Source organism: Ascaphus truei, chromosome 23 (assembly GCF_040206685.1).
Source record: "Ascaphus truei isolate aAscTru1 chromosome 23, aAscTru1.hap1, whole genome shotgun sequence".
Lineage (NCBI taxonomy): Eukaryota > Metazoa > Chordata > Amphibia > Anura > Ascaphidae > Ascaphus > Ascaphus truei.
In genome coordinates this window covers 1,170,559-1,188,829 of record NC_134505.1, presented here as the reverse complement: position 1 = coordinate 1,188,829, position 18,271 = coordinate 1,170,559, and the positions used below count along the sequence as shown (strand labels likewise).

General features: G+C 51.4%; 1 protein-coding gene across 1 annotated transcript in view; it reads left to right on the top strand.

Annotated features, from left to right (window-relative positions):
- Nucleotides 1–3,336: 3,336 nt before the first annotated feature.
- Nucleotides 3,337–18,271, top strand: part of IFI35 (interferon induced protein 35) — a 35,969-nt gene continuing 21,034 nt past the window's right edge. Inside the window, exons 1-10 of the mRNA XM_075580176.1 lie at nt 3,337–3,359; nt 3,872–3,939; nt 7,635–7,661; nt 10,169–10,261; nt 11,105–11,200; nt 12,670–12,828; nt 14,681–14,788; nt 15,511–15,655; nt 16,368–16,474; nt 17,433–17,619. Coding sequence (XP_075436291.1) covers nt 7,650–7,661; nt 10,169–10,261; nt 11,105–11,200; nt 12,670–12,828; nt 14,681–14,788; nt 15,511–15,655; nt 16,368–16,474; nt 17,433–17,619 — 907 coding nt within the window. The 5' untranslated portion in view covers nt 3,337–3,359; nt 3,872–3,939; nt 7,635–7,649. The remainder of the gene's footprint in view (nt 3,360–3,871; nt 3,940–7,634; nt 7,662–10,168; nt 10,262–11,104; nt 11,201–12,669; nt 12,829–14,680; nt 14,789–15,510; nt 15,656–16,367; nt 16,475–17,432; nt 17,620–18,271) is intronic.

Below are 18,271 nucleotides of genomic sequence, written 5' to 3'. Positions count from 1 at the left end.
TGTAGGCTGCCCACTGACACGTACGTGTGTTTGTGTAGGCTGCCCACTGACACGTACGTGTGTTTGTGTAGGCTGCCCACTGACACGTACGTGTGTTTGTGTAGGCTGCCCACTGACACGTACGTGTGTTTGTGTAGGCTGCCCACTGACACGTACGTGTGTTTGTGTAGGCTGCCCACTGACACGTACGTGTGTTTGTGTAGGCTGCCCACTGACACGTACGTGTGTTTGTGTAGGCTGCCCACTGACACGTGTGTGTGTGTGTGTGTGTGTCCCACTGACACTGGTGGGGGGTGAGTGTATTTTATAGGTGTGATCGTCCGAGCTGAACCACAGTAACTAAAATGGTGGCGCTCACTGGTTCCTGAGATGCATACTGGGAAATGTTGGGGTTTTCTCCCCCCCCCCCTCCTCCATGGTCTTTATCCTCGCTGCGTCACGCTTGCCGACAGGAAGGCGTGACGCAGCTTCCGATTGGCCCGTGGGAATGCTGGTGACTTTCTCCCGGGTGGGATGTATCTCTCTCTGGGGGAGTGGGAGTAGGTGTCCCTCCTATACGCATTTTAAAAAAAAAATATGGAGCTTCACCCTCCCAGGGGAAACAAAATGGCGGGTTGAACCAGTAGGCAGCCACATCATCCCGTGAAGCTTCCTATTGGCCTTCGTCACGGCAGGTATTTTAATACCGGTAAGTACCACCACTACTTTTACTGGTAAGTATTTAGTGATCCAGGGGTGTCCCCCAGAGCAGAAATGAGCGTGGGTTAGCTCCGGGCGCCTGCTGCTTGCTATCGTGGTACTAGAGAGACAGGTCTAGCATATTTGTTAAGAGGGATAGCCAGATTATTGCATCAACCCCGGGACAAAACCCCCTTGGATCACAAGTACCCGGGGTTGTCTGACGTGTGACTGTCCACACCCCTGATCGTGCCCGGGCAGCGAACCTTGGGCAGGATAATGATGTTGAACCAGAGCATTCTTGGCTTCTAACCAATATGGTGCTTGGTTCCATTTCAACACGCTTGTCGGACAGGTGCTACAGGCGTTGCGTACCCCTGATATGTGCGCCCCAGACCGTGCGCAACCTGTGTAAGGTGACCGAATTGAAATCGACACTTAAAAACGTTCAAGGGTCGATATTCGCCACCGGCCTAAGGCTAATAACAACCAGCCGCCCAAGGCACAAACCTTGACCCAATGACACGGTCGGGGCTCGATTCGCAGACAAAGTTCTCTATGCCTCCATGTCCCGATCTGGTATCGGAATTCAGGCGGTGGGGCCTTGCACCCAACTCGTTTCACGGTGAGCGGTAGCCGATGCAGTCGCCTCTGCGTTACACGGGTCGAATGCTTTTTTTTGTTGAGGGAGCTCGATAAGGAGACCAAACTCCGTAAAGGTACAGCGCTAAGACTACGCCTTGAGCGGGGGAAGGGGGCGGGGGAAGGGGGGGGGGCCTTCCCAGTATTGCGCCAAGGTCTAGGAGAGGCGTGGGCAGATACTTCGAGGCGAGGGGGTTAGTTCAGGCCACGTGGCTAAGCAACGGCGTGGAAAGTTGGGTAAACGGCCGGCGGACGAAAGCTGTAAAAAGAGCTATCAACATGTTGACGGGGTCAAGGCGTCGGCTGTTGTCTAGAACACGGCGCCACCGCCACGCCCCCGATGTTGTGGGAAACACTACACCACTTGTTCTCCCAAACCCAACCACAACGGCCAGTGGCCATGTCCCTGGACATCTTGGTGGACTTCCATACCTGATGTTCTATCCTATTGATGATGATGATGATGATGATGATGACGACGACAATCTACCAGGGTTTGGTGCAGTACTAAAGCCAAATCTAGACAGATTGCCGTCATTCGCCAGGGCGGCGGGCTGGAGATGCCGTACAAGGCGTGTAGAACAGAATGATGGCAGACATTGGGCGCTCACAACCTGATATTACTCCGAGAAGGTGGAGGGCTCCATACACCTTTACACTCTCTGTTTAAGGTAACCTTAGACCTTCTAATGGAGTCTTTATTGAACGATGTACCAAATCTGTTCCAGATGACCTCTTAAGCCATTTTCGCGACACACCGGCTTATGGAAACCATTTGCACGTGGCCCATTAAAGTGTTCTGCCCCAACCGTGGCTCGTGGCGTTATTTCCGATACGAATGAGTCGTGCAATTGCGTGTACAATTATACACACACACACACGCTGCAGCCAGGGAGAGGAGGGGCAGAGTGATCGGTGCACATACACTATCCATGACACACCCACAATTCCACACACGCACACACACTCACTGCAGCAAGGGAGAGGAGGAGGAGCTGGGTGATCTGTGCACACACACACTCACTGCAGCCAGGGAGAGGAGGAGGAGCTGCGTGATCTGTGCACACACACACACACACACACACACACACACACACTGCAGCCAGGGAGAGGAGGAGGAGCTGCGTGATCTGTGCACACACACAGACACACTGCAGCCAGGGAGAGGAGGAGGAGCAGCGTGATCTGTGAACACACACACTGCAGCCAGGGAGAGGAGGAGGAGCAGCGTGATCTGTGTACACACACACACACACTGCAGCCAGGGAGAGGAGGAGGAGCTGCGTGATCTGTGCACACACACACACTGCAGCCAGGGAGAGGAGGAGGAGCTGCGTGATCTGTGCACACACACACACTGCAGCCAGGGAGAGGAGGAGGAGCTGCGTGATCTGTGCACACACACACACACACACACACACTGCAGCCAGGGAGAGGAGGAGGAGCTGCGTGATCTGTGCACACACACACACACACACACACTGCAGCCAGGGAGAGGAGGAGGAGCTGCGTGATCTGTGCACACACACACACACACTGCAGCCAGGGAGAGGAGGAGGAGCTGTGTGATCTGTGCACACACACACACACACACACACACTGCAGCCAGGGAGAGGAGGAGCTGCGTGATCTGTGCGCACACACACACACACACACACACACTGTAGCCAGGCAGAGGAGGAGGAGCTGTGTGATCTGTGCACACACACACACACTGCAGCCATGGAGAGGAGGAGGAGCTGCGTGATCTGTGCACACACACACACACACTGCAGCCAGGCAGAGGAGGAGGAGCTGCGTGATCTGTGCACACACACTGCAGCCATGGAGGAGAGGAGGAGGAGCTGCGTGATCTGTGCACACACACACACACACTGCAGCCAGGCAGAGGAGGAGGAGCTGCGTGATCTGTGCACACACACACACACTGCAGCCATGGAGGAGAGGAGGAGGAGCTGTGTGATCTGTGCACTCACACACTCCTCTAAACCTGTTGGGGGTGGCTTGAGGGCTGGAGTTGAGCACCTTTGGTCTAAGTGGTAAGCGTAGGGGGACCTTACAGAGACAGTAGGAGGGTTTGCAGAGAGTTATCACAAGTGGAACTGGAACCACATTGTATGTGGGTGGGTAACAGGCCAACCTTGTTCCTTCTCCAGAAGTGAAAGTGAAAGCTGAAATTGCAAAAGGGAGAGGCAGTGAGAGAGGAGAGAGGAGAGAGAGAGAGAGGGAGAGAGGAGAGAGAAGGAGAGAGGGAGAGGGAGAGAGAAGGAGAGAGAGAGAAGGAGAGAGAGAGAGGGAGAGAGAAGGAGAGAGAAGGATAGAGGAGAGAGAGAGAGGGAGAGAGAGGAGAGAGAAGGAGAGAGAAGGAGAGAGAGAGAGAAGGAAAGAGAGAGGAGAGAGGGAGAGAGAGAAGGAAAGAGAGGAGTGAGGAGAGAGAATTAGAGGACAGTGAAGGAGAGAGAAGGAGAGGAGACAAGCAACACAGGTAAGCAACTTGTTTCTGATTGAATAACTGCTTATAGGATTTCTCCCCCCCCCCCCCCCGCCACAGCCCCGTACAAACACGGAATTCGACCTTTCACCTCTGCCGTTCAGTCGACACCCGTTTCGCCCCCTAAGGTAAGTGATTAGCGTGAGCTTTAGGGGTTAACTTTAGGGGGGTTTTAGGGTAAGGGATAAAGTTAAGGGATTAAGGTTAGGGATTTTAAGATAAGGGGTAGGGTTAGGGGGTAAGGTTACGGAGTTAAGGGTAGAAGTAACGTTACAGGGTTTTAGGGTAAGGGGTCAACGGGTTAGGGTAAGGAGTTGAGGTTAGGGGTTTTAAGATAAGGGGTAAGGTTAGGGGGGTAGGGGTAAGGTTACAGGGTTTTAGGGTAAGGAGTTGAGGTTAGGGGGTTTTAGGGTAAGGTTAGGGGGGTAGGGGTAAGGTTACAGGGTTTTAGGGTAAGGAGTTGAGGTTAGGGGGTTTTAGGGTAAGGTTAGGGGGGTAGGGGTAAGGTTACAGGGTTTTAGGGTAAGGAGTTGAGGTTAGGGGGTTTTAGGGTAAGGTTAGGGGGTTACCTTGGCTGCGAAACGAACGGGCAACGGAGAGTTGCCCTAGTCCGTAACAATCAACAGCCTACGCGGCGTTAGTGGGGTCACTGATGTATTGGGGTCTCTATGCTCAGTATTGGGACACGCTGTGCCTGTCACCTCTCTTCCGGGTCACCATCCTCGGGGTCAGTGTCACCTCTCCTCCGGGTCACCGTACTCCGGGTCGGGGTCACCTCTCCGGGTCACCGCCCTCTTTGTGGCAGAAAATGAGCGGTGGGGTTTATAGGAAACCCCTATAAAAGTGTCAGTCCCTTGTTGTACTGCGCTACTGACTGTGTTGCCACCTTATACATATTATTAATAATGATATATTTAGGTGTGTACAGATATATATATATATATAATGATCATTATTTATTTATAAATATATACACACACACACACGTATATGTATGAATAAATATACATATATATATATATACTAGCTGAGAGACCCGGCGTTGCCCGTGAGTTAAATTTCCCGCTAGGAAAGGGGGGGGGGGGGAGAGGGGGGGAAAAGGGTGGCGGACAGTGGACAGGAGGAGGGGAGGGGGTGGGGACAGTGGACAGGAGGGGGGGACAGTGGACAGGAGGGGGGGACAGTGGACAGGAGGGTCCCTCCTCTCCACTCCCCCTGTATACTTCTCGGCTCCCCCCTCTCTCTACGCTCCTGACCCCTCCCCCCCCCGTAGCTCCGGTCCCCACCCTACAGTGCCTGACACACACACACAGACACACAGTGTCCCACACAGTGTCCCACACACACAGTGTCACACACACACACACACAGTGTCACACACACACACACACACACACACAGTGTCCCACACACACACAGTGTCACACACACACACACACACACACACACACACACACACACACACACACACACACACACACACACACACACACACACACACACACACACACACACACACAGTGACACACAGTGACACACAGTGACACACACACACACAGTGACACACACACACGTCACCTCTCCTTCCGGCCGCCGCCATCTTAGGTGCCGCGTGTCAGCTGCCTGTCCCCCCGCCGGGGAGGGGGGGAGGTGAGTGGAGCATCGGGGGGTGGGAGGTGAGTGGAGCATCGGGGGGGGGAGGTGAGTGGAGCATCGGGGGGAGGTGAGTGGAGCATCGGGGGGGAGGTGAGTGGAGCATCGGGGGGGAGGTGAGTGGAGCATCGGGGGGGGAGGTGAGTGGAGCATCAGGGGGGGGAGGTGAGTGGAGCATCGGGGGGGAGGTGAGTGGAGCATCAGGGGGGGAGGTGAGTGGAGCATCGGGGGGAGGTGAGTGGAGCATCGGGGGGGGAGGTGAGTGGAGCATCGGGGGGGGAGGTGAGTGGAGCATCGGGGGGGGAGGTGAGTGGAGCGGGAGGGAGGTGAGTGGAGCGGGACCTCTCCTTCCGGCCGCCGCCATGTTACTTAGTCCGCGAGGGAGGAAGGGGGTCCTTCCGTCCGCCGCCATCTTAGGTGCCGCGTGGTAGCGGCAGGCTGCCCTGCCCACTGCCTGTCCCTGCGCCGGGGAGGGAGGTGAGTGGAGCGGGAGGTGAGTGGAGCGGGAGGTGAGTGGAGCGGGGGGGAGGTGAGTGGAGCGGGAGGTGAGTGGAGCGGGAGGTAAGTGGAGCGGGAGGGAGGTGAGTGGAGAGGGAGGTGAGTGGAGCGGGAGGGAGGTGGAGGTAGGTGAGTGGAGCGGGAGGGAGGTGGAGGGAGGTGAGTGGAGAGGGAGTGCAGCGAGAGGGAGGTGAGTGGAGAGGGAGGTGAGTGGAGCGGGAGGGAGGTGAGTGGAGCACCGGGGAGATGAGTGGAGCGGGAGGTGAGTGGAGCGGAGGGGGGGAGGTGAGTGTGATGGGGGGGGAGAGGACAGAGAGAGGTGTGTGTGTGTGTGTGTGTTTTTTTTTGGACCTTTGGCCCGTCACTCCGCCTCAGGCCAATGAGAGGTGTGGGGGGCGGGCCAAGGGGGTGGTGTGAGTGTGTGAGGCCAATGAGAGGTGGGCGGGCGGCGGGCCAAGGGACCAATGAGATTGCCGCTAGGGACAGGGAACACAGTGAAACATACATACATACAATGCTAGGGTGATAGGGGGTTGGCTCCCTTCTCCCACGTGCACGCACAGACCAGTGACTGCCTCCGCATTATGTATCTCTAACCGCGAGTTCATGCGGCAGCCTGCCCGTGCAGGATATACAGGCTAAAAGTGCCCCGATGGTCATTGCAAGCCTCTACTGTGTGGCGTCTGTTTGGAGAGTGCTAAACTTACATAGATGTACTGATTTATGGTTACCCGCAGTAACATCCTAGCTGCGCCGCTGTTAAGGATATTCTGGACAGCAGCACATAGGGTCACTATCTGTGCCTACCTTCAGCTTACCCTCTGATATAGGATCATGACCACACACCATCTAGCTATAGTGCCTTCCTGATAAAGGTCCCTATAACCTTACCTTCTGCTTACAATTTATACTACCTACCTGCTACACACAGCCCTAGAGGTCAACGCAGGACACTTATCCCTGCAGTATAGCATTTCAAGGTTACCTCAGGTCCGTCTGACACTCAGCTGGATACACCCCTATATACAGAGTGACAACATAGCTGACAGCACATACGACCACTGATTATCACGATATATATTTGTTCCCAGTGTCTATCAGCATCAACATATCACACATACCACCTTATTAAAAGGGCTTACGCAGACTCTGCCACTATGTGATATGTCTTCTCAGTACCTATTTTAGCACACCCCGCAGCACACACCTATCACACAGGTCCCCATCAGGATCTCTGTGCTGCTCTGTTACCAGTGTTCCAATATAGTTATATCTGGTATATAAGATACTCTCTGATCCGGAGCCAATACGGCTACTACTATCTAGGGTCAACCTACCTCCAGTACGTTGCTCCAACACCTACTATTTTAAATTATGCTATTAATAAAGAATATGTTTTAAATCACTCACCCATCATCAGAGCGTGAACCCGAGTGCTATATAGGGTTCTCTCTCTATTTGTTCACTACATACAATGCTTTCAGAAATATATATATATATATATTTATACAGTACTCCTTATACTCCTCTATTCTCTCTATTCTCCCTAAACTCCTTATACTCCCTAAACTCCCTAAACTCCTTATACTCCTTATACTCCGAGTCCTTATACTCCTTTACTCCTAATACTCCTAATACTCCTTATACTCACCCCTCAGTGCTCCCCTTGTAGGTTCAAGGCCAAGCAATGGAGGACGGGGTAAGTATAATCTCTCGATCACCGCAGCGGGTCACACTCGGATATCCTAAAAGTTCCCGAGAGGTCCAGGCTCAGCTGAGCCTGGTTTACCAAAGCACACACAGGGTGTTTTACCACTGTCTGCAAAACCTGTACGAAAATTAACAGCCCGCCCTCCAGCTGTACCTAACCAGCAGGGAGTGCCCCTGGTTTTTAGTTTAAAGTCTTGTGCCCGTCAGCTTCCCTGGGTTTAACCGCTATCCACAAAGCTAATTATATGCAAAAACCACGGGCGGTAGTGATGTCATTAGCGTCGACTTAACGCCACGTGAGGTAACCCTGTAATTAACAATATGATAGATACATTATACCTGCGATCTTACGCTTACCCACACACCCTGTAACAGCCCTATGTCAGGGTCTGGGCGTGAGTAACGCCATCTTTCGCTCTGACCTAACTAACGTCAAGTTAAATCCCGGCGGTAACTATAACGGCGCCCTGGGGAATCTGCGCTGCTACAGGGAACGCCTCTTCTGCATCTCATTAGCGCTAACGTCCGTTATAGTCACGCACGGGCTCGTTACGGCTGAAAACAGCACGTCCCGCCTCGTTACTGAGCTGCGAAGATCCCTCGTTAGCCCTTAACGAGATGTTTACAACAAAAAACAAAGCCCAGAGCTACATACAATATGACAACAATACACAGTGCAATACCTATATATGTATGCTCTTGAAAAATGGTCATTTAGTTAAACCCTTTAGCCAAAGCATTGTAAGCTTGCGAGCCATACCAAGGCATAAGCAAATATCGCAGGTCCTAGCACTAACTAATTAAAATTCTTAGTTACCTCTATCATTAGAATGATCACAGTGGATCTGTCACAACCAGCTGCATGAAAATACTTGTTCATTTATGAGGATATCGTTAAGTATTCAACGCTTTAATTGCTGAGGATCTACCACATAGCGTAAGATAATGATCCTATATTTACAATGATATTATTCCTAAATCAGGCATTTCTCTATTATTCTGTAATTGCAGAATTCTAATTATTTTACAAGTATTTTTCATATAACGGGGGTGGTGTAAAACTAGGACTGGCTGAGCTTGGCCCTGCCCATTAAGAACAGTTGCTAATTAGTCTTAAAGAATTTATAGAACAATTACGATGTCAGGCCTCACGGCGAATGATGCAACACAGCGGTCCCCAGACTTTTTTACACTGTGCTCACCCCTGCTAGACAATATTTGAGCCCCTAATGAATAAATCTTATTGACGACTCCTCGGATTATCGCTAACCACACTGTGTGACTGATCCCAGGCAGTATATAGTGTCCTGAGCTCGTGGGGGAACACACGCTTAATAATCCCCCAAACTGTGTTACTGATCCCAGGCAGTATATAGTGTCCTGAGCACGTGGGGGGAACACACGCTTAATAACCCCCCAAACTGTGTGCCGATCCCAGGTAGTATATAGTGTCCTGAGCGTGTGGGGACACACACGCTTAATAATCCCCCAAAATGTGTGCCCGATCCCAGGCAGTATATAGTGTCCTGAGCGCGTGGGGGGAACACACGCTTAATAATCCCCCAAACTGTGTGCCCGATCCCAGGCAGTATATAGTGTCCTGAGCGCATGGGGGGGACACACACGCTTACTAATCCCCCAAACTGTGTGACCGATCCCAGGCAGTATATACTGTCCTGAGCTCGTGGGGGGAACGCACGCTTAATAATCCCCCAAACTGTGTGCCCGATCCCAGGCAGTATATAGTGTCCTGAGCGCGTGGGGGAACACACGCTTAATAATCCCCCAAACTGTGTGACTGAACCGAGGCAGTATATAGTGTCCTGAGCGCGTGGGGGGAACACACGCTTAATAATCCCCCAAACTGTGTGCCCGATCCCAGGCAGTATATAGTGTCCTGAGCGCGTGGGGGGAACACACGCTTAATAATCCCCCAAACTGTGTGCCCGATCCCAGGCAGTATATAGTGTCCTGAGCGCGTGGGGGGGACACACACGCTTAATAATCCCCCAAACTGTGTGCCCGATCCCAGGCAGTATATACTGTCCTGAGCTCGTGGGGGGAACGCACGCTTAATAATCCCCCAAACTGTGTGCCCGATCCCAGGCAGTATAGCTGCCATTCACTGCGGGAGCTTCCAAAGTCACGCCCCACCATGCCTTGCTGCTGTCGCTGCAAAGCATTGTGGGACGCTCCTGCAGTCAGGGACAGCTATATTTAGTCCCCCGTGCTTAGGTGCAGTTTGGGGCCTTACTAAGTGCGCTACCCTCACACGGGCTCAGGACCCCGCTATACTGCCCGGGAGCCGCCATTACAGATGTGTTTTTTTTTGGCGACCCCCTTGGAGCCTCCTCACTAACCCCGATGGGTTCCCGGGCCCTTCATGTTATCTCCACAGCTCTTTCCAGTAGAGCAAATCAATCACTGCCCATCTTTCCTCCCCCCAAGAGCTTGCAATCGAGGCTTGGCTTGTGATTGGCCCATCTCGTTTGTCAGATGACACAGAGGGAAGGAGAGAGACTGAAGATAACGCTGCGCTTCCCCCAGGGTCTGGCGTCCAATCAGTTACCGGCTCTCCCTGTGCCGCAGGTACGGCTTTAGATTGCAAGCTCTGCGGGCGAGAGATGGAGTTTGTACTGCGCACTGCAGTGGGGCAGCTCTGGTAGGGTTAGATGGCAGCACATTAATGCTCAGGATCTCCTACTGAACAGGATCTTACTGCTATATAAACCACTACAGAGTATGACTAGGCACTATCTCTAGCGTATGCAGTGTGTGTGTGTGTGTGTGTGTGTGTGTGTGTGTGTGTGTGTGTGTGTGTGTGTGTGTGTGTGTGTGTGTGTGTGTGTGTGTGTGTGTGTGTGTGTGTGTGTGTGTATATATATAAATATATACACACACACACACACGTGTGTGTGTGCGTATGTAGAATTACGTAGTTATACATATAATATAGAGTTATGCATTCTAGTGTTTATATACAAATATCCATCCACCCACCCACCCATCCATCCATCCATCCATCCACCCATCCACCCATCCACCCATCCATCCATCCACCCATCCACCCATCCATCCATCCTCTACACATTTTAAGTTATGGTGGGTGTAAAAGGCCACAAAAAACCTCCCCCATATAGTACATATCGAATAAAGAATATCGCGTGTGAGCACATTCACATGTCTTAGACTGGTCTGCAACCCTGCCTTTCGCCCATTATCACTTAGCATACACTGCAGCAAGGGGTTCTGGGAAACGACATGCAAATGAGCACACGATGTGTCACCTTTTTTGCCTGGAATCCATTTTTACATGGAACCCTTATAAGGGTCAAAGGGATATTAGCGTGTGTAAGAGAAGGTAAAAGTGCTTTGTACAGATCTTTTTTTATGATATGTGGAACTGGACCTTGACCAGCTTGTACCTTGTAGGACTACGTACACATGGAGGGCAGCAAGGAGACACGTCCCTTAACCACTACACCAATGACAGAACAAGGGTACAGAGACGAGATAAAGAAGTTCAAGGTATGTCCCGTTCCACCTCCTCTCGCTGCCTAAGCTGTTACCCGTGCACAGGTAATACATGCGTGTTCTTTATGCATCGTATTAACCATTAGAGTGCCCTTATGGCGTACATATTATGGCGTGTTTCCTGGCACCCCAGGGGCCATTATCATGTACCAGATACATCATGGACACTATGTCCCTCATGACTTGGCGGGAAACTCTGTCCCTCTTGACTTGGCGGGAAACTCTGTCCCTCATGACTTGGCGGGAAACTCTGTCCCTCATGACTTGGTGGGAAACTCTGTCCCTCATGACTTGGCGGGAAACTCTCTCCCTCATGACCTGGCGGGAAACTCTGTCCCTCATGACCTGGCGGGAAACCCTGTCCCTCATGACTTGGCGGGAAACCCTGTCCCTCATGACTTGGCGGGAAACTCTGTCCCTCATGACTTGGCGGGAAACTCTGTCCCTCATGACCTGGCGGGAAACCCTGTCCCTCATGACTTGGCGGGAAACTCTATCCCTCATGACTTGGCGGGAAACTCTGTCCCTCATGACTTGGCGGGAAACTCTGTCCCTCTTGACTTGGCGGGAAACTCTGTCCCTCATGACCTGGCGGAAAACCCTGTCCCTCATGACTTGGCGGGAAACTCTGTCCCTCTTGACTTGGCGGGAAACTCTATCCCTCATGACTTGGCGGGAAACTCTGTCCCTCATGACTTGGCGGGAAACTCTGTCCCTCTTGACTTGGCGGGAAACTCTGTCCCTCATGACCTGGCGGAAAACCCTGTCCCTCATGACTTGGCGGGAAACTCTGTCCCTCTTGACTTGGCGGGAAACTCTGTCCCTCATGACTTGGCGGGAAACTCTGTCCCTCTTGACTTGGCGGGAAACTCTGTCCCTATTAACTTGTCAGACTCTTGACTTGTGCACATATTTATTTTTAAGGCGGCGGGGCGATGAGGTAGCGAGGTTGTAGAATAATGGGCGCCAGGAACTCTTGTAGTACACCTCTCACTTATTCGTGTCTCCATGGTCCGGGTCCGCTCACACACATGTCAACAACGTTGTACTGGACTTTATAACAGACGTACATGAATACAGTTCTTCCGTCAGTGCCCGATCTCACCACTCAGATGGAGGTACTTTGACGTAAATGTGGGACCCGGCCCCCCTTGTTGCTTCGGAACCATCATCGTATTGATCCGATTACTCTGGGTCCCCATAGGAATCCTAACAAGTCTATATTATTACTGTCTACACATGACTTATCCATTCTCCCCGAGGCTCCTCTCCTCATGTCCTCCTGGAACCTAACCTTCTAGAAAAGCCCCTCCTCCTTAAACACCCCTGTGTAACATCTGGATCCCCATAGCAACCCCGGTTGGGAACCTAGTCATGTTAGTAACCCTTTAGGAGGTGGGTTACAGATGTTTTTAATGAGTCCTTGGAATATTGCTTCAACAATCTCTTGTCTTCCTTACCAGGAACAATACTCGGACCTGTTGGAAGATGCAGCCAAGTTGGAGAAGGCAAAAGAGGAGGCAGAGTCCATTGCTCAGAAGCTGAAGGACAGAAGAGTTACAATTGAAAAGAGGATCGCCAAACAGGAGCAGGAGAGGAACGATGAGCAGCGGAAGTGGGAGGTCTGTTGACTGGGTTCATTGCCCCAAGCCAGAGAGATCACTACAGAACTGTGACTGCTTGTCAGACGCACACAGCTATCCGTCATGATGACATGCACAGCTATCTATCGCAGAGCTCCTCTCTCGGCTACACTACAGCATGCACAGCTATCCTTCACTACGACACACATAGCTACCCACCATTATGACACACATAGCTATCCACCATTACGACATAAGCATATAGATGGAAGTTGACCACGATGGACATGTCTTCTTTCGCTCTCCGCTATATACAACTACGGTCCAGATCTACAAAGCTCAGTTAAATCCGCGCCCATAACGTGACGTCCTCTATAACAGGAACGGACAGGATGTCCCCCTGAGGTTAACACTAATTATATACAAAAAGAACAGCCGTTCTACATCTCGTTAGCATAACGTTGGGTTATCTTCCAACAACGTGACGGTAAGTATGTCATTAGCGTAACGCCCGTCCAGACTGTGATAACACTATGTTAGTTCATTAATGCTAATTAATCCTGGATTCAGCCATATACACACCTGCTCTCACCCACGCCCCCATGCCACCGCTTTCCCTGCCAATGGTGTTAACCCATCTTATTTAATACCGACCAACCGTAATACTCACCTCTCAAAAGAAGTATCCCAACAGCCTGGAGTCCTGGCTAATGTCCCACACCCACAGTCTCTCCTACCAACCATGGTGGCCAGCACTGTGCTATCTACTGTCCCACACCCACAGTCACTACTACCAACCATGGTGTCCAAGCACTGCCATCTACTGTCCCACACCCACAATCACTCCTACCAACCATGGTGGCCAAGCCCTGCCATCTACTGTCCCACACCCACAGTCTCTCCTACCAATCATGGTGTCCAAGCCCTGCCATCTACTGTCCCACGCCCACAGTCACTCCTACCAACCATGGTGGCCAAGCCCTGCCATCTACAGGCATACCCCGGTTTAAGGACACTCACTTTAAGTACACTCGCGAGTAAGTACATATCGCTCAACAGGAGAACGGCAGCTCACGCATGCGCCTGTCAGCACGTCCTGAACAGCAATACTAGTTCCTACCTGTACTGAAGCTGTGCGCAAGCGGGGAGACTATAGAGCCTGTTACACATGCGTTATTTACATCAGTTATGCACGTATATGATGATTGCAGTACAGTACATGCATCGATAAGTGGGGGAAAGGTAGTGCTTCACTTTAAGTACATTTTCGCTTTACATACATGCTCCGGTCCCATTGCGTACGTTAATGCGGGGTATGCCTGTACTGCACTTATTCCCTCACCTGCTGTCTCTGCAACTCTCCCAACATACCGCTTAGATTGTAAGCTCTCCGGGGCAGGGATTTCCCTTCCTGTTGCCTGATTTTGTTGCACATATTGTAGTATAATTCCCTGTACTGTATTGTCTTTGCAAAGCGCTGTGTAGACTGTCGGCACTATATAAATAAAGATATACATACAGTGCTAACCTGTGGTTTTACACCCATCCAGACCTTCTAAAAGCCCGACTGTATTTCAGTGCCTCGGAATAGTTTCGGGTTCAAGTCCCCGCGTTAACGGGCTTTAGTAAATATGCGCCCTTATGATGACATCTCATTGGCATGTCATCATCACTAAAGGCCACTACAGTCAATGCTACGCTCTTTGCGGGGGGAACACACGACTTGACGTTACGTCGCTGTCCTTTGGAGATACTTCGGTAGGACTCCACGTCCGGTTGACCTCCCTTGAGGCTGACCTGCACGTCAAGTCACTGAATTGAGCTTTGTGGATCTGTCCGTATACATGTCTCCCCCAATATCTTAAATACTCATTGGCTATTCCTCTGGCAGGAGAACGTTAACGCCATATGGAATGAGAAGGGTCAACTCGAGAAACGCCGCCAAGAAATTATAGACCAGATAGATCAGGTCGTCAAAGACACGGAGAAGCTGGATGTGGTGAGTGATAGTTCCGGGAATGCCTTCAGAGGTAACGGATGTTACCTTTACTATATACAGCTGAACCCCACTATAACATGGTCCTTGGAGTCCACATAATGAGACCGCGTTATAACCGGGATCGCGTTAAAATGTCACCGGCAGACTAGATCTGTCTCCTCACGTCATAGGACTGTGTCCGCGTGTGCTCTCCTCGCTGCATATGCAGCTGTCAGCTCTCGCACGCAACATAGTTTTTAATATTTTTAAAAAAAATATTCAATTCAATGCTTTATTGACTAACGGACACATGCTCACACCATGTGGGAATTGAACATTAATACATTTGAGATAATACACATGCAGGGATCGAACTCAGGACCTTCCATATACTGGTACCAATGCTTTACCTCTACCCCATAGGCTTGGTGTGACAAGAGATAAGAGGTCTCATCCTACTGAAGTCCATAGGGGCAAAGGATGTGTGTAAAATGGTGATCCCATTCTAGTCTATATGGTCAACTGATTTGTGTAAGAACGTGCTTACAACCTAATTTTGGTGTCAATTAAATGGGCCTTATTTACTAAGCAGCCTTTTTGCCCAAAGGCACCTTCTGGCATGTAAGGTGCCTTCCACCGGAAAGGTGTCTACAACAGAAGGGTAAACCAAATTGATACTGCGACCGAGCTACTTGCTTCAGATCTGGAGCTTCTAAGGCCATGTTCATAAACCTTCTCCGCAGATTTCAGCGTCCGGAATCGAGAGGAAAATGGCCTTCAAGGGAAAACTTGGCGAGAAGGTATCAGAAAACGGGATGTGTGTCAAACACCGAATCTTGTATCCTCTCGCCGGCGGAACTGCGCTCATCACCTTTGAGAAACCAGGAGGTGAGAAGCGGGGATGCGTTGGCTAGATAGGTCACATGGTGGATGAACCCAACAACCCAGGACTTGACCAAACTGTCCTGCCCCCCTGAGGATTCTGGGATTGGTAGGCTATTGTTTCTTCATAGGGTCGAACAAGACCCAGAATGCGAAGCGATGTGAGCCAGTGGTCCCTGCATCGTCAATGCGTTGCAGACTCCTCCGGGGGCAATGGTTTTTGCCCCTCTTGGGGTTTACTGATACAGATGGCTTCAAGATGAGAAGAGATGGATTATTAAAAATGAATCCCCTTTCTGTACATTTTTTAAAAAGTAGCAGGACCCCAGTTTTGTACATCAAAAGTAGCAGTACGCTCGACTAATATAGTACTTCAGTTCATCGTGAGTCAGTTGAGAGATTTGTAATGAGTCCACATGTGCGACACCAGCTGTCCCTCCACAGGCGCCAGGCTTCACAGCCTTTCAGGAGCATGATGTATGGGTTAACTCAGGAAGGTTAGCTTGTGAGCACCGTAAGATGGTTCACGGGAGGGTTTCGACTTTAGCGTCTCCTTTCTGTGCGAAGGTACACTGTATTACGCCCCCGAACCTGCCGTCACGCAAAGGGACCTCCCCTTCCACCGATAGGTCCTCCGAAAAGAAGAAGGTGGCAGACCAAATGATCGAGAAGAGAGACACTTCCATTAACGAGATTTATTCGTTTCGTTCTTCCTCAGTCGCCTTGAAAGTCATCGGGAAAAAATATCACCAGGTAGAGATTGAAGAATGTCGGATAAACGTGAAGGCCGAGCCTGTGGAACTTATGATACTGGATGTTCTCAGTGTAAGTCCCGGGGCGGGTGGGGGGATTATCTTGGCCTGTGACCTGAATCATACAGGAGTCCTACTACCCAGAATCCTTGTCTGTCGCCCAAAAAAACCCAAAGTTGAATGTTTCACAGGTCGTACTGTATTGCCCTGTTCTGCACCACATGCTGATAAAGACCCTCCATTGCGCCCAAGTAACAGCCAAGACGACTCCGTGTGTGTATCTGCATGTCTTCGACAGGTCCTCAAACTTGCTTCATCGATCCCCATTGTTACGTCACGCAGTGGTTAGGCTGCAGACGAGGATTCTGGGTGATGAGTGTTGGAAGACATGATGCAGCTACACACGTGGGTTGTCTATCTTTGTGCTTTGTTGCATATTTTACCTACCATAAACTAGTGGTGTGGGAGAATAAAGGAGAGAGAGGACAAGAGACACGTCGACATAGGGTTGTAACAGAGGGGGCTGTACTCACGGCATGGGTGAGTGATTCCCAACAGGGGATTTTGGGAACCACAAGAGGTGCTTGAGGTGTCTTCAAAGAGTTCACCAAAACACATCTGGAATGGCGGCTCCCGGGCTGTATGGCGGGTTCCTGAGCCCGTGTGGGGACTGCGCAATTAGTAAGACCCCCAAACTGTACATTAGCACACGGAGGGGGGGGGGGGAGGGGAAGGATAGCAGGAGCTTCCCACAATGCTTTGCATCCACAGCAGCAAGGCATGGTGGGGCGTGACTTTGGAATCTCCCGCTCAAGAGGCGTGGGTGCAGCCAAGAGGCGTGGGTGCAGCCAAGGGGCAAGGGTGCAGCCAAGAGGCGTGGGTGCAACCAAGAGACAAGGGTGCAGCCAAGAGGCAAGGGTGCAGTCAAGAGGCGAGGGTGCCACAACCCATGCCAGAACCCGTGCCAACTCCCTTCAGCACCCCCCACGGAGTAACCAAACCTCAAACTGTTGTTGTCTTCTTCTCCGTAGGTGGATACGACCATCAGCTCGCATAAGATCCTGGTGTCTAATCTTCCGGCGTCCGTCCCCGAAGACAAGCTCTTGGACAAACTGGAGCTGTTCTTCTGCAAGTCCAGGAACGGAGGTGGCGAGGTGGAGAGCCGAGAGTTCCTGTCCGACACCAAGACGGCCACCATCACATTCGTGGGGGAGGGAGGTATGGGAGTAGTTAGCGCTTGGATGTCACTAGCTAAAGGGGTTGGTGATGCCACTCCCAACACAACATATATGTATTAGGCGGGGGTGAGAGGTATGTGTCCCTGATGTCTCTGTATTAGGCGGGGGTGAGAGGTATGTGTCCCTGATGCCTGTGTATTAGGAGGGGGTGAGAGGTGCGTGTCCCTGATGTCTGTGTATTAGGAGGGGGTGAGAGGTGCGTGTCCCTGATGTCTGTGTATTAGGAGGGGGTGAGAGGTACGTGTCCCTGATGCCTGTGTATTAGGAGTGGGTGAGAGGTACGTGTCCCTGATGCCTGTGTATTAGGAGGGGGTGAGAGGTACGTGTCCCTGATCTCTGTGTATTAGGCGGGGGTGAGAGGTACGTGTCCTTGATGCCTGTGTATTAGGAGGGGGTGAGAGGTACGTGTCCCTGATCTCTGTGTATTAGGCGGGGGTGAGAGGTACGTGTCCTTGATGCCTGTGTATTAGGAGGGGGTGAGAGTATCTGTCCCTGATGTCTGTGTATTAGGAGGGGGTGAGAGATACGTGTCCCTGATGCCTGTGTATTAGGCGGGGGTGAGAGGTACGTGTCCCTGATGCCTGTGTATTAGGAGGGGGTGAGAGGTACGTGTCCCTGATCTCTGTGTATTA